The 17,113-nt window shown below is 34.7% G+C and overlaps 1 protein-coding gene across 1 annotated transcript; it reads left to right on the top strand.

Moving 5' to 3' along the window:
* Positions 1 to 2,793: 2,793 nt before the first annotated feature.
* On the top strand, positions 2,794 to 15,400 carry LOC110038478 (ras-related protein RABA1f-like). The gene is made up of 2 exons (XM_020743332.1): positions 2,794 to 3,291; positions 14,734 to 15,400. Exons 1-2 carry the CDS (start codon positions 3,074 to 3,076, stop codon positions 15,158 to 15,160), a joined length of 645 nt encoding a protein of 214 aa, XP_020598991.1. The 5' UTR covers positions 2,794 to 3,073; the 3' UTR covers positions 15,161 to 15,400.
* The last annotated feature ends 1,713 nt before the right edge of the window (positions 15,401 to 17,113 follow it).

The raw sequence follows: 17,113 nt of genomic DNA on the forward strand, positions 1-17,113 counted from the left end.
TGAATTTTTAGGATTAAGATATAAATATTCTTCTATTGTTCCAACTCAAATTATTAAACAAATATGAGCCTCCGCAAGAATTTCATTAACAAAAACTCTTTAATATTCATAATAAAATCTCTTATATTTTCAATTATAATTAAAAAAAAATTTTGGCTTGCCTTAAAAAAATCATAGCTATACATTGAAGAAGTCATTCCATGTGTAAGACAATAAACTTTTGAATTATTTTTCTATTGAATCTCACTATTGACGTGATGTGTGTTTGGCTGAGAACATATTGAAATAATACTTTTATTCGAAAGAAAGTATATGAGATTGAAATGTAAAGAAAGTTGGTATGCAAAGCTTTGAAGGATTAGTAAAATTTTAGTGCAAATTTCGCTGGAATTTATAAGTGATGGTGTGTACATTAGACATAAACATGGACATAGGTAGCAGATAAACCACAATAAAATATTTGTGTTAAATAATTTTAATCTTTATATTTGATTTTTTTACTCTACTTATTTTTATTTCCATCTTATTAATTCGTATCATATCAAAGTCATGATAAGAGATTAATAAAATTTTTGAAACCAACATTTTCCATCAAGCTATTCATCCAAGTTAAATAATTCTTCATGGGAGCACTATGAGATATAAATAAGAGAACCCTTGTTGAGAGAATTGATGAATAAAATTTTACCAAAATTCTAATCAACTGATTAAAAAAGGATGAAAGGTTAGCCTCCAAATAGGTTTACTTGATAGTTGATTGTGAAGTGTCTAGCTTATAAGAATGATATCGAAAAAGGAAAAAAAGTAAAAGATAAGAGGACTCTTGCAAGAAAACAATACTTGAATTTAAGTGGTTTTGCAAGTTGGAATATAACAAGTATATCCGGAGAGAAGAAATCTTCACATTTTTGGGGAAGAAGAAAGGATGCGAGTTCTCCAATATCCTAAGCTCTCAATCATTTAGGTTGTAAGGTTAAGCCTCTATAATTCTCAAGAAATCAAAGCTTCTTTCTAGAAGAAACAGAGGGAATTTATGGTTCGGATATTGCTCTACAATAATATTTAGGAAGAGAACAATGTGTTGGCCATGATAAAGAATAATTATGATTAGTTGCTAGGTGGTGATCATTAGGCCCTCAAATGATTGGATGGAGATTAGGCTAGAGAGCAAAATAAAGGATTAGAAGAAAGTCTTATGATTTGAGGATATTCCTTGCTTGATTATTTCTCTTCACTAAAGTGGCACATGACATTATAGGAGTGATTGGATAGGGCAATGATGGGTAAATTCATGTAAGGGTCAAATGTTGAATAATCTAAAGTTTAAGGGGAGTGCCCGATCAGAATGGATTTCAAGTAAATGCATACAAGTCATTCCTATTAGTAGCTATGGCTTATATGGTCGACATGATAAAGATAAAGCTTGGTGAGGAACCTCCCACTAGGATGATGATGCATTATGAATCTAGATAGTTAGATGACACTGAAAAACTTATTGTTCTAGTATGCTAAAAAGCTCCACCTTAATAACTTCTAAATTTGATTTACATACGAAAGAAGACTAATTAAACTAGAGTTCAAAGTTATTTTGACATGTGGACGACTTAAATGGATCATACAAATTAAGGTCTCAGACTTCCTCCTCATTCTTAAGATTTTAGTCATACACATGCATGGTTTACGTAAAATTAAGAGTAATCTAAATGCTTAGAATAGATGGTTTGGTTATTGATGCTAAAGCACACCAAAAAGTTGTAGTTCTGTCACCAACCAATGTTCATCAATGGATGCTTAATGTTACCATGTGGTGCTACTTAGAAAGTAACAAAGATCAAACATGATTGGGCCATAGAAAGGCATCATGCATCAGGTAATTGTTAGGATGAAGTTTCATATATTCGTGCTATCATGAATTATGAGGAACACTTCACTACTCACAAGAATCACATATATGGTAATTTGTTCCCCCAAAAGTGGAAGATGTTAAAGTCAATTCTTAAACAAACAAGTTTCAATTAGGGCCTCATGTTCGACTTTTTTGAAACTGCTCATGTTCGAAATCGGCTCGTTAATAGTGTGTTCATGTTCGGCTCGATTTAAATATCCGTATTCGTGTTCGGTTCGTGTTTGGCTCGAAATTGGCTTATTAAAATTATATTGAAAAAAAAATAGATGTAAAATATTGGATTCGAACCTAGACCAATTGTATGCAAAATAAAACGCTAACCACATTACCACACAAGGTATTATGATTTAAACTTAGATATAAATATATATAATATATTATTATATAAATAATATACGTAATATATTATTATATAACTAATTATATAAGTTTTTTATTTCGAGTTAAAACGAGCCGAACACGAGCAAACAAAGTGTTGTTCGTATTCAACCCGTTTATAATTTGAGCTTTAAAAACTTGTTTGTGTTCGACTCGTTTACTTAACGAACGAGCCGAACACGAGCTACTTAGCGAGCTGAACACGAGATATTCGCGAACAACGAGCTTTTTTGACAGCCCTAGTTTCAATTGGTGCTTTATTCATTGTGTAAAAGTATCAGAGCTAGTTGAGGATACATCTTGTACTAATTAGGCAAATGTTAAGCACTTTCTACATTTTGAGGAAAAAAAATCAATTATTCATAATTATAAAATTTGTATAAGATATTGATATGTAGGCTTATCACTTAAATTTTTATAGAGCATCATATTCTATAGTCTACCTAAATGTGAATAGAAAAAGGAAAATTTTTTACTCATAATTTTGAAAATTCAATAAAAACAGACACCACCGGAACAAAAGCTTCACGCGGCTCTTTTCGGTTTCCCCCGCGACGTTCTGAAACTTCCAGTTTAGCATCTCCGTCATATTTCTCTCTATAATGTCAAAAGAGGATCGGCCATTATTGTCTAACTCTGTGCTCGACAACGATGATGATCAACAGTCACAATGGCGATTCTTCTTCTCTGTTTTGAAGAAACTAAGGCGCAATATTCAGAGATAGAAGGAAAGGTTTGGTAACTGACATATGAGTGAACTTTAGAGAACCAGTCGTCTGCAGGTTGTTAATGGCGTATATGTTGGACGACGACTGCGATTATCTCTTCAAAGTCGTGTTGATCGGAGACTCAGGGGTTGGGAAGTCGAACCTACTGTTTCGGTTCACGAAAAACGAGTTCAGCCTCGAATCGAAGTCCACCATTGGTGTTGAGTTCGCTACCAGGAGCATCCGCGTCACCGAAAAGGTTGTCAAGGCTCAGATTTGGGACACTGCCGGACAAGAAAGGTGTTGATCAATCTCAACCGTTTTTATTTTTTTTTTTCAAACTTTTGTTGTTTGCCATTACCGTAATTTTCAAACATTTGGTGTTGTATGTTGGTATCATTCAGATTCGAATCAATGGGGTTTTGCTTGCTTTGTTATAATCATGGGACGGGCTTTAGGTTTTACCGGGTCTCAGGGTATCGGTGTGGTAGCTCTTTTGACAATGTCTTCTCTCTTTATCAATAGGAATAATTAGGATCCCATAAATTAACTATGGTACTTGGAAAGGTTCAATTACTCACCCAATAAAGAACCTTTTATTTGTCATTGTTGGAATTAATCTGATGAATTTATCACGGTCGAATTACTACGGTGGGCCGGACAATATCCATGCTCGATCTATGTTTTGTTGCCAAGGTAGCTTGGAAATCAGTTTGAGGTGTTTATAGGATCCACACCACTTTCACAAAAGCACATAATTTGAAGAGAGAAAAAGGGATACTGAGAGAAAGAAAGAGCTGGGGTGAGAAAGCAGCTCTTTAAATTTGCTTGCTCAGAGGAATTGAGTACAAAGATTGTGTAATTGAATTTTGCACATAAGATTGCTGATATTAATTTTTCCCCCGAATCTTAGCTTTCATTTATAGATTTCGGGTGATGCTGCCTAAGCTACATAATTGGCTACACAGAAAAAAGATAAAAAATACTAAAGAAATTGTGATACTATAGTGTGTTATGTAGCTTTATAGTTGCCAAGCTACTGACTTAGCTAACAACCACCTTCGAGTTGGCGAACTGGTGAGTCGTTGAATAAATGAGATCTAAGATTGTTCGGGTCGAGCTGTATATTGATGAGCATTGTGGTGGGTTGAGAAGTAGTATGGTTACTTTCTCTGCTTCTGCGGAGCCGATATTTGAATAGATTTGACTTAGACTAGGGTATGAGTCAACTTTGAAGGATCTTAGGTTTTGATTGAGTGGGCAGGTATTTGACCATACATAACTAATTTTTTGATTCTTTTATCATTTTATAAGTACATTGAGAGAAGAATAAGAGCATTAAATGCATTAGATAATTAATTAATAATCCTTTTTCATTTTAGTTGCATAGCTTTATAAATATGGGAACTCTTGTCTCTCTCTTATGAGTTATACTTTTTGAATTTTTGTTGCCTCAAAATAATTGAAAATCCTTGAGAATTAAGATTGATATTGCAAATGAAAACTTGATCGTCGAATTCTTCAACAAGTGCAAAGAAGTAGAAGGTTCTTCAACAAAGTAGGAAAAGAAAACCCGATACAGTTGAACCGGGTTGAACAGGTTGATGTCATAAATATAAAAAAATATTAAATATAATATAAATTACATTAAAATTAGATTAAATTCAGTATGAAAAGTCAACAAAAGGAAAACATAACAAAGTAAATATAAAAGCGTAAAAAAGAAAAAAGTAATAGACTATTAGTCATGCATATTTTGCAAAAGGTAAAGAAAACAATGTAGCTATGGATGATTAAAGCAAGACACATTCTTCATCATATTAAAAAATTTAAATCATTCTTCATGATTTTCAATAAAAATATTGCATAGGACAAATAATTACACTTTAACCGGTTGACCGGTTCAGCCGCCGGTTCTATCCAGTTAACTAATTCAACTACTGGTTCTGCCGGTTCTTTCCGGTTCGATGTGGAGCCGGTTTTCAAGCCTACCAGAATCGGACCACCAGTCGGTTCACAGTCAAACCAGTCAGTTTGGTTCAGTTTTTAAAATATGGGAAAATAGTAAAAGTCAAAGAGGCCTAGGATCTGGGAGCTTCTACAGAGGTGCCAGCGAATTGGCCATTGTTCTCATCTATGCTCATCTCAAATGAGTTTAAATGCATTAGCGGCCCTACTCTTTTTGTAGAGAACAGTGTTGGCACAAAAGATTTGTGATAGATTTTTCTCTTAATTTAGAATAATATGTTATGAAGTAGAATGGAGAAAAAATATTTTCATAAATTTGTTTATGATGGGTGAGATGCTTGGTGGTGAATCTTCAATCAATGTATACTACAAACCTTTGTTCTTAAGTGACATTGGATCTTTAAGTATGGGCTAAATAGTAGCTGATCTTAATTGTTCGATTGACTACCTCTTATGATTTTATTGATATAGTGGATAGAAATTTGTTTATACCTTTCTTCCCTGTAAAGTACTGAGCCGACTACTTCTTCATCCACACCAAGGTATAACAAAAGGTATTCTCTTGGTTTTAGACTTTGAAGTAGAGGTGTTAAATGTATAAATGACTTTAGATGAGTGAACCCTTTTCACACACTTTGTTCTAGGAGAGTTGCTTTGCATTTCTCAGCACTTTAAAGAATGTCGAGCACTTATTGTCCGAATTGCAGATGAGCCTACCTGCTTTGATATTTGATCTTATTAGCTTTTGCCGCTCTTTGATTTTCTTGGTCGATTGCTTCTCAAGGATCACTTTGAACTTTTTGGTTTCATTTTAATGTCATCAGTTGTGAGCAAAAAACCTAAAAGTTTGTCTGTTATGATGCCAAAAGTGCAATTGAGTTGATTGAGCCTCATGTTTCCAAATCGAGTATATGTTATGCATGTGATTTGCCTTTTATAGGTACATCATCCATATATATCTCCAGGTTTTTAATTTTGAATTTTGAAAATTTTATCAATCAAACATTTATGAATAGCTCCCATACTTTTAAGGTCAAATGACATTATATTATAATTAAGGAGCCTATCATCAATAATAAAAGTTGTCTTCTCTAAGTCAGCTACGTGCATTTTGATTTGATGGTGCTCAATAAATGTGTTGCGAAAGCTCATTACTGAATAGTCGACCACTGTGTTAACTAAAACATCTATGTGTGGTAATGAATATTTGTTCTTCAGGTAGTTCGAGTTCCAATTGTTGATGTCCATGTGCAACAACAATTTGGCAAGTCTACTATGAAGAAGTTGGCCATGATATTAAACTATCTTTTTTTCTTCTCCCCATGTTACAGGCAAAGTGATTACACTGGTTGTCTCCTTGCACTCTTTAGAGAGTCCATAGAGTGGTCCTGAGGTAGGCGTTAGTCGATAGTTTCCAAATTTATCTTGTTATAAACACCTTTGAAGATGATGTTTATTGAGCTTATGGTGTATTTGAATGTTACCAATTTGATAGTTGATTATTAGTCTTGTACAAACTATGAAAATATTGTACATGTTATCATTTTTTGGTAGGTTATCATCTGTTAATGTGTTTGGAGGTATGGTAGAGGCTGATGGTTTGGAGGAGCTTCTCAAGTTAACCTCTTCCAATTGCAATCATTTAAGGCTTGAGTGGTGAGAAGTGCGGGATTGGTAAACCCATAATTTACTTGAACCACACCGACCTTGTGGATTGTCTAAGCTGGTACAGACTCATATCTATCTTCTTTCATTGGTGTCTTTGTTGGTATCCTTGTGTTTGGGTCGGTGAGCATAAATTTGTTCACCTCTTAACTTTGATCAGCTTCTCAATTAAGTTTCAGAGATGAAGACACTCTTCTTTATCAGGCTTGTGATCTCTATTTATGGGTGACCCTCTAGATCTCCTTAGCACTAGCCTTTTAAGAATTTTTTTTTATTTTGGATGCCTCGACTAGTTTAGCTATCAAGATTCTCATTGGAGTTGAGGTTGGAAGTGGATGGGTTAGAGGTAGTGATCTCTCTATTCTGAGTTTATCACAGTGATCCATTCTATGATGAGTTAACCTTTCTAATGGTTTAAATCTTCCTCTATCAAGAAATCCTTCCTTCTTTATGAATTTTTTTACCTTCCCTCTTTCCCCTTCTGTTAGCAACGAACTTGTCTCATAGTTTTATTCCTCTGTGACAACGTCATTGTTAAGAGCTCGAGTAACTGAACTAAGGTTATGATGTTGAAAACTATGAGCATGTATGTTCTTTCTTTGTACAAATAATTACAAATATAAATCTTGGCATCGATTGTTAGATGACATCAATTGCAATCGAACTTAAGTGCTGGAGCTAGCAATTGCTAGAAGCCATGCTTTGATATTTATGACTTGTGAGAGTTAGAGAAACTCTCATAAAAAAATACTATTTGAAGTTATTTTATAATTTATTAGATTGAGATACCAGAAAACTTTGCTTCACCAATAAAACCCAAGATAATGAGCTCAAATATGAAAAACTATTCTAGATAACATAAATTTTTGAAAAGTAGTTGAAAGGCTTGTAGCATAATCACAACTTGAAAAGCAAAGCTAATACAAAGTTGTCCCAAATAGACTGCGCATACTTATTATTTCTTATTTTAATCTTCTTTAAGATCAACCTCTTCTACTTAGATATGCAAAAAAAAAATCTTTTACTCATTTCACTCATATTAACAATGTTGTTTGAAATCTTTCATTCAAAATCCTTTGTGTGGATAGCTATAGAAAGGACGGAGGTACTATTTCTTTAATATGTGTTTGAATTCTTCTCTTTCAACGACTTTTGGTGCCTTCATTTGACCCATTATATGCAAGGTTGTTAGTTTTGAATTTGAATCTTTCTTCTTAAAATATCCTTTTGATGTGCCAAGGAAGAGCTTTTGGGATCTTCTAAATTCTTCTAGGATCTTTTGTTAGATTTTAGTAGTTTATAGAAAATTTTTTATATTTTTTAAATTTAGACCTCCTTTGGAAAATTGATTTAAGTTAGATTTTCCTTGATCGTTCTCATTTTTTTGAATATTTTAAAAAGTTAGTAAGTGTATTTGTTGATTGTGAAATTGAGAAGTCTCCAAATACGCGATTATTAAGATTCTTTTTATAGAATGGTCCTTATAGTTGACTAAATCTTTAATGATGAGGTCCTATTTTCATGAATTCCACTTTGCTTTTGGTTGGCTAAGTGTTGCGGTAGCACTCCCTTGCTTGCCCCACCCAAAAATTTTATGGTGTTATTATTTCTACAAAAAATTTCAAGAGGAAACAACAACAACAATAACAACAATAAATATCTATCCTACTAAGTGGGGTCCACTATATGAATCCTTTTTCTCCATTGTGTCCTATTTTTATTTAGTTCTAATAAATTAAGATCATTTTTTATACAACAAGCCCTAGTCCTTTTAGGTCCACCTCTACCTTTTTTAACAAAAGTCAAATGTAAAACATCTACTCTCGTAACTTGAGCATTAGCTAGTCGAAATTTAATGCAACCAAACCATCTAAGTTGACTATCTTTATTCTTGTCTACCACTAGAGCTATACAAACCTTTTCACGGATTTATTCATTTCATATTTTGTCTCTAAGTGTAAAGCCACTCATCCACCTAAGCACTCCAATAGTTTCATGCTTCTCTTTTATATGCCAACATTCTGCACCATAAAGCTTTGCAGCTCTCACCACCATCTTATAAAGTTTTTTCTTCAAGTTTAAGCGATACTTGTCAATCATACAATAGACCTAATGCATTGCTCCACTTAAACCATCCAACCTGAATTCTACTTATAACATCCCCATCTATATCGCCATCACTTTGAGCAATAGACCCGAGATATCTAAAACATTCACTAATAACATCCCCATCAGTGCCATCCTTTTCACCTAGTGTGGTTTTGGTTGTGATTCGATCAAATCCCAAGTTTATCATTCTAACAAGTTGTATCAGCGCTGTGGTTTCGTTTTTGAAGTAGTTCAATGGATCGACTTTGTGTTCTGGAATTTGCAAGCAGCAGATTTTGCTATATAAAAAAAAATTGTATTTGCTACTACAATGAATCACAAAGAAGCCTAAAATGATGAATCTGGATGAATGAAATGTGCTGGATCGAGCAACAATAGGTTTGATCTGTACCTTTTTCTTGTTTGCCGTGTTCAACATAATGAATGAGAAAACTACGATGAATCTCATGAAGACACTGACAAAGATGTGTTAAAAAGCTTTTGCTTCAAATAAAGCTTTTTTGATGAAGAGGTTATTCAACATGAATATAAAGGAAGTTTGTTCGGTGGCTGAACACTTGAACAATTTAATAATATGAGTAGTCAGTTATGTTCTGTGGGTATCAAATTTGATAATGATGTTAGGACACAATAATTCTATCTTCGTTATCAGGCAACTTTGATGGATTAGCTATGATGGTAACTCTTCAGATAATATCACATTGAATTTTAATGACATTGTGGCATTAGTGCTAAATGAAGAAGTTCCCAGAAAAATAACAAATGGTGAATCTTCAAGTTCTGCATTGAATGTTAAAAATGGGAGAAGAAATATGGACAGAAATACAGGCTCAGATAGATGCAAACCCATAAGAGAAAAGTCCAGGTCATGAAAAGAAATAGAGATGTGAATGTTTGAACTGCGGGAAGAAATGACATTTCAAGAAAGATTGCGAAGCTCCAAGGAAGGCTAGTGGTGGAGGTTAAGAAATGAATCTCTCTACAAATTTCTCTACAGGAAAAATCTAAGGCGACTCTTTTGTTTTATCCCTAGTCAGTACTGAATCTTGGATAGCAGATTTAGATGCCTCTTTTAATACTTGCCTCAATATAGAAGTGTTTAAAAATTACACTCATAGTGATCTGGGGAAGGTGTATTTGTGAGATAACAATGCCTATTTTATCGTAGGAAAGGGTGATGTTGATATCAAATTTTCAAATGGAACGGATTGGAGGCTTAATGAAGTTAGATCTATTCTAACTCTGAAGAGAAATCTGATTTCGATGAGCCAGCTGACAAAATCAGAGTACATGATTATTTTCATAGGTGATTTGTGGAGGTGTCAGGGGTCAATAGTTATGACTCGGGCACAACTAAATGTACACTTTACCTGATCAATGAGATGATATAATCTATTGATGTTGCTAGAATTAATGTTGATGTAGATCTTTAACACCGCAAAATTGATCACACGAGTAAGAAATGTATGAAGTCACTATTTTCAAAGAATAAACTTCATAGTTTGAAAACTGTGAATTTAATGCTCTGTGAAGATTGTGTATATGACATACAAAAGAAAGTTTTTTTCCTTAAAGGTGGGTCAATGGTGAAGTGAAAAAAGTTGGAGTTAGTGCATACTAACGTACAAAGTGCTACTTCAAATCAGTCCATTGAAGGTTTGCATTAGTTTGTCACTTTCATTGATGATCACACTAGAAAGGTATTGGTTTGTTTCTTAAAACATAAATCTGATATATTTGAAGTGTTTAAAAAGTGGAAGGTCATGGTAGGAAATGAGACAGACTTGAGATTTAAGTATCTCAGATCAGATAATGTAGGCGAGCATCATGATCAGAAGTTCAGGAATTTCTGTGTTGCTGAAGTAATCATGCATGAGTTAAATGTTCTAAGAACACCATAATAGAACGGTGTGATTGAATGCATGAATAAAACCATCATGAAGCGTGTCAGAAGTATGAGGTTGCATGCATAAGGTAATTTTGGGCAGAAGCAGTGAACATTATTGTCATCTGATCAATCATGGCCCATCAATACTTTTGAATGAAGGCTTCTCCGAAGAAGCCTGAAGTGACAAAGGGCTATATCTATCTCATCTAAAAGTATTTGTGTGTACTTCATATGCTTATGTTGATGCTAGGTCTAGGAGTAAAATTGATTCAAAATTAGTCAAATGTATTTTCATTAGGTATGACTCAAATAAAATTGGGTACAAATTTTGGGAATTTTAGAATCAAAAGTTCATCAAGAGCAGAAATGTGACATTCAAGGAAATGAAAATGTACAAGGATAGAAGTGGAACTCAAAATTGTGTGTCCATTATTTCTGAAGAGTCCAAAGATGTTGATATTGAAGATATTGGTGATTAGAAGAGTGGAGATAGAAAGAGTGCTCAATCGGATGAAACATAGGAAGTTCCTCAATCACCTGCTACTAAAGTCAGAAGATCCAATAAAATCTCAAGACCGACAAAGATGAATTCTTCTTTATACTATTTGTTATAAACTAATAGTGGTGAACTGGAATGCTATGAAGAGGTCACTCAAGTTGAAGATTCAAAGGAGTGGGAGTTTGACATGAATGATGATTGCAGTCACTGATGTTAAATCAAACTTAGGATTTGACAGTATTACCAATTGACAAAATAACACTATACAATAAGTGGGTGTACAAACTGAAAGAAGAGTTGGATGATAGCCTGTGCTACAAGACAATACTTGTTGTAAAGGTTTTCAACAAAAGGAAAAAGTGAACAATACTGAAATTTTCTCTTATGGTGAAGATATAACTGTAGAGTTGTGTCGAGCTTAAGAGTAGATGAAGATCTACTTCTGGAGTGGATGGATGTAAAGACGGTTTTTTTACATGAAGATTTGAAAAAGGAGCTAAATATGGCGCAAACACATGGCTACAAGATTCCATGAAAATAAGATTTGGTCTGCAGACTGAAGAAGAGCTTTTATGGCTTGAAACATGCCCCGAGACAATAGTACAAAATGTTTGATAAATGCATGTCAAACAATCAGTACACGAAGTATCAGACAGACTTCTGTTGCTTCATAAAAATGTTTTGGTGATTTTTACATCTTGTTTCTTTTTTTATGTGGATGATATGCTGGTTGTAGTGGCATATATGAAAAAAATCAGAAATTTGAAGGAGCAATTATCAAATGAATTTGTGATGAAGAATTTAGGTTCAACCAAGAAGATCATTGGGGTAAGAATCAATTGGGACATTAGTTTATGTATACCGAAGCTGTCTTAAATAGTGTATATTAAGAAGATCATACAGAGGTTCAACATGAGTGAGGCAAAACTAGTTTGCACTCCCTTAGATAGTCACTTCAAAATATCTAATAAACTATCATCTAAGTATGAAACAGAGCAAGCACATATGAGAAATCTGTATGTTTCAGCGGTTTGGAGTCTAATATATTTTATGATATATACGAGACTGGTTATTACATATGCAATGAGAATCATCAACAAGTACATGGGTATCCAGACAAACATCATTAAGAGACAATGAAGTGGATTCTTAGATATTTGAGGGGAACAATCAACATGGCACTTTGCTTTGGAAGTGCAGGAATTAGTCTACATTGATTGGTAAATTCAAATTTGACAGGTGATATAGATGATAAAAGAAGTACAATAGGGTATATCATCACTTTGGAAAACACAACGTTGAATTGGGTCTCCAGGTTGCATAAGATTGTTGCACTTTCATTCACGAAAGCTGAATATATTGCTATTACTGAGGCTAACATGGAGATAGTTTGATTGCAGAGTTTTATGACAAAACTTGGTCAAGAGCTGGTGATTTGAATGCTTCATAGTAATAGTTTGAGTGCTATTCATCTAGTCAAATATGCTAATTTTCAAGTCAGAACAATATATTTAGCCGAGGTATCACTTTATTTGTACTCTCCTATAAAATAGATAGTTATTCTTGGAAAAGATACACACAGCTTAAAATCTTGCTGATATGTTGATTAAGGTGGTGATTATTGAAAAAATTGAAGTTATTCTTAGCTTCAGTTGGAGTCTAAGAAAGTTGAGGGAGGTCAGAGGTGAGCCACACTACAATACAAACAATGAAGATGGTGCAGATCTTGAGGAGATGTTTTGAGATGCAATCAGTCATCAAGTGGGATATTATTCAATGTGAAGCCCGTTGTTATGGCAAACAACCTATAGGAAGGCGGCAACATTACTAGCGCTTAAGGGCCTAAGGGAGCGCCCACGCGCCAGGATATGAGGGAGCGCCCAGAAACTTGGATTCTAAGAGGGTGATGCCCAGGCACCCACTTCAAGTGCCCCCACGTCTAGATCCAGAGAAGGCATCGCTCAGGCGCTCATTTCAGAGTGCGATAGCGCCTGGATTCGTGACTTCAACTAGAGCAAGCAGAAATGTAGCTCCCGAGAGTGGCACTTAGGCGTTAGTTGCATACGCAGTTAGGGATTTCAGTCATTGTTTCACGAAGAACTCCTCTCTCGCGCGCGTTGTGAACACTTGAAGGGCTTTTGTGTGGAGTGGTGAAGTAGGAGGTGAATTCGGAGCGTGTAATTTCTCTTGTACGATCAAGAGAGGATTTAAAGCGAATTACTATAAGTTTCATTGATGTAGAGAGACGATCTGAGTGGTATAAATTTCAGTACTTTTATCTTTTCATAGTGAAATTTTTGGTCTAGTGTAGCTCTATGGTTTTTTCCCGTTCTCGAGTTTTTCCACTTTAAATTTTGGTGTGTTTTCTGGGATTACTTGTTATGCATTTCTGTTTGATATTTTGTTCTGGATTTTTCGAATTGGTGCGATCTTTTTTCCGCAGTGTGGTTTTGATTGTAAATTAATCGAAGCCCAAATTTTCATCCCAACACTTTAATCTTCACTTCTCCACACTTCATCTATTTAGAATGAGTTTGATGTTGACCAAAAAAGAGTTCTGAGATTTCAGAAAGTCATCCAAAAAATTCATCAAAATTCATACATTAGTGAATAACAGTTATAGAATTATCAACATTAATACAAAGTCTCTTTATAGCAAAAGAAAAAAAAAGTCATGAAAATGACTGCATTTATTCTCATAATAACTATTGGTGTTTGTCTGTTTGTCTGTAGACTACGAAAGATGAACAAATCTTTGGTTCAATGAAGAAGATGAGCGGGAGTTCTTACTAGACCTTATGCTTGGAGTGATACATTCTTTTCACGCACTCTACTCTTAATTCAGCCTTATAGAACTATTAAGGCCTCATTTGCCTTTCATGTAGGAAGCACTAGTTATGGCTTTAAAGCCTCGGAGCTTACGCCTTTATTCTCGTCGTTGTTTCTATTTTTGGTCCTTGTCACCTTGAGACATTTGGCTGAATTAGGAAGAGAAGAATGGGAACCCACTCAAAACCAAAATCGTAGAGGACAGGAGAGAAGACAAATAGTTGACTTTTAGGGGTGATGATTTTGGTAATAAAAAATTATTATCATCTAAATTTAGTTTAAAACAAGCAACTTGACATAAATTAGCGGAATATTTAATGCTGCAAGCAAAAATAATTTCTTTGTAGACCAGAAATCAAGTTAGGGAACCATGGCAAAAATCTCAAACGGTACTTGAAAAAATGTGGAGGGTATTCAGAAGCTTGATCTTTTGTGAAGAGGCCCAAAAGTGTGGGGTTGGCATTGTATTTAACATTAAGTTTAATCCACGAGTCTTTGTTGTTCATATCACATATTTTGCCGCACTCATGGCATCACTGGAAAGCATATCCTTTTTACAAACTATCTCTTCATAAAGAAGTTTATTCTGCTTTTATCAGGTAATAGGATTCAACTTCTGCATTCATCAACCAAGTTCACAAGTTCTATGTTACGAGTTCTTTACAGTGCTGCGCAATATCATCTCTTTTCTGTGTCCGAAATCTATCAAAAATCCTGATTTCAGTTTTTCATACTATCTTTATATTATAATCTTCAAATTCTTCCCCCTTGTCTTCTCAAATAGGTATCGCGCCATCACAAGTGCATACTACAGAGGTGCGGTTGGTGCGCTCCTTGTCTACGATGTCACCCGCAAGGTCACATTCGATGGTGTGGAAAGATGGTTGAAGGAGCTCAGAGATTATACCGATCACAACACCGTGATCATGCTTGTGGGGAACAAGGCGGACTTGCGTCATCTTAGGGTGGTCTCAACAGAGGATGGCAAGGCCTTTGCTGAGAGAGAAAACACTTTCTTCATGGAGACATCGGCCTTGGAGTCCATGAATGTGGACAATGCATTCATTGAAGTCCTAACTCAGATCTTTCGCGTTGCCAGCAGGAAGGCTCTTATTTCTAGTGCTGATGCTACAGTCTTACCGAAAGGGCATACGATCAGTGTCAGCATGGCAGATGATGTTTCTGCCGTGAAGAAAGTTGGATGCTGTTAAACTTAGCTGAAAAATATTAGCCTTTTATGCTTCACAGTGCTATGGTTCACCAAACTAGTGAATTTTCAGCACTTTTATTTGAAGGCAATGCCAGGCTTCTCTCATGGTGTTTTCAAATTGGGAATCAACGTTATAAGGAGTGAAAACACATGGTTGATCACAGAACTATCATCAGTAGGCTAGAAACTATTTGTTGTTTTGTATTAAAAACTCTGGAGCTAAATTATCTTGAGTTGTAAAGTTCTCTCAAGGGACAAAAGGTTGAATATGAAATTTAAAAAAACTTGGGTTCTTTTTGTTGTATCGAATAAGAAGGCACACTAATTGAACCAAACTTGCTCACCCTTAATTAGTCTAGTTCAAAGCCTCTGCTTTCTTTTTCACCTCACGTGGCAACAAATATAAGAATTATGATCCCTTCATGGCATTGTAATTTTCATCTTTCTGAGGCAACCATCGTAAGCTCAGCCAAAAGTTTTCTCTTCGCTATAAGCAAATATCATTGTTTTTGTCTTCTTCAGCCATCACCTTTATCTGGCTTTGTCATTATTGATTGCGTAGATTATCATCAAGAGCTCCAACATCCTAACAATACCAAATTTCTTTTTCTTATTCTTATTGTTTCAATTTTATGAAGCATTTATTTGGTAGTTATGCTTTGTTATCATGAAATATATGAGATTTATTATATTGGTTTAATTGTGTTGTTCATGATCATATTTTAGTGTTTTTCCCATTTATATTAATTCATATAATTATTTGGTAATGCAGTTCAATACCTACATATGTATTTGTGATTGATTGAGAGTTCTTACTATTTAGTTGATATTGATCTAGTGTTATTTTGTTGGATTTTAGTTGAGTTTTGGACTTTATAACTACACATGTTGATTTTGGTTACTTTTATTTATTAGAGAAAAAAAATATATGTTTGTTAAGATTATTATTATTATTGATGCTTGCAGTAGGTTACTTAGATTTTTCATCAGATTGTTGGTCATGCCTTACACATTCAATCATGTGTTTTATGTTTAGTTTGTCTGGAATATTTGTAGCAATGCTTGGTCTTGAAATGGAACCTTCTTTTTGTCTCACTTTGGCTTAGTCCACATCATTATATGCCATTATGAGCAAGCGTGGGCTAGAAATGTTCTCTAGCGGGTGAACAAGGGCAGGCGCGAAGGGGCACCCAATGCTTACTCATCTGTGCTTGCTTGCAATCTTCATGTCTCAAATGCATGCTCAACATGTTGGTCCAGTAGTTATGCCTCACATTCTATGTGTATCCATTAGCTTCTTTGTGCATGCTCACAAGCATCTAGTCTATTCAGGTACTTATTTGACCCGTCGACTTGTGCTTGCTTTGACACATCATTGATCGACTTGTGGACATATAATTTTCCATCCAACTTATAATTGATGTCAAATAGTGTGTTCCATAAAGTTGTCTCAATCTTCTCTAGACCTAGCGAACACTATGCCTTATATGGGACCTATTGGCCCCTCCCTAGCTCATCACCTTCTTTTTTATGATCAAGTGATATAGCTAGCTACCACTTTTTCGCCTCAATTGGTGGTAGAATAGAGCAAACTATATATGCATTTTTTGTGCCTTTTGCATCATTTTTTTTATTGCTAATATTAAGGGAACCATCTTTTCTTAACTTCATTTATCAAACCGCCCTTTGACACTACCTACCTCTTGAATTTTTCCTCTTTAAAGTAAAAATGAAATGAACAACTTGCTATTTTGAGAAGCATATGATAAATTAAGCCTACTTAGCTTGTTCTTTTCTCTCTTGATCAAATGTTCGTGAAACATTTCTTGGTATAATAGACATGGTTTCTATCTTTCTTGCCTCCTTTAAAATCCCCAAATTTAAGTTTTATAGGATTGACTTCTTTTCTTCATGAATCCAATATGCCCTCAAGCTTCGAATACTCTAGCAGTTA

Source organism: Phalaenopsis equestris, unplaced genomic scaffold (genome assembly GCF_001263595.1).
Source record: "Phalaenopsis equestris unplaced genomic scaffold, ASM126359v1 Scaffold232953, whole genome shotgun sequence".
NCBI lineage: Eukaryota > Viridiplantae > Streptophyta > Magnoliopsida > Asparagales > Orchidaceae > Phalaenopsis > Phalaenopsis equestris.

Excerpts from the sequence above, each read along its gene's own strand:
- LOC110038478 (XM_020743332.1), top strand. The coding sequence starts at position 3,074 with ATGGCGTATATGTTGGACGACGACTGCGATTATCTCTTCAAAGTCGTG. Across the intron at positions 3,292-14,733 it reads GACACTGCCGGACAAGAAAG|GTATCGCGCCATCACAAGTG; the intron begins GTGTTGATCAAT and ends CTTCTCAAATAG.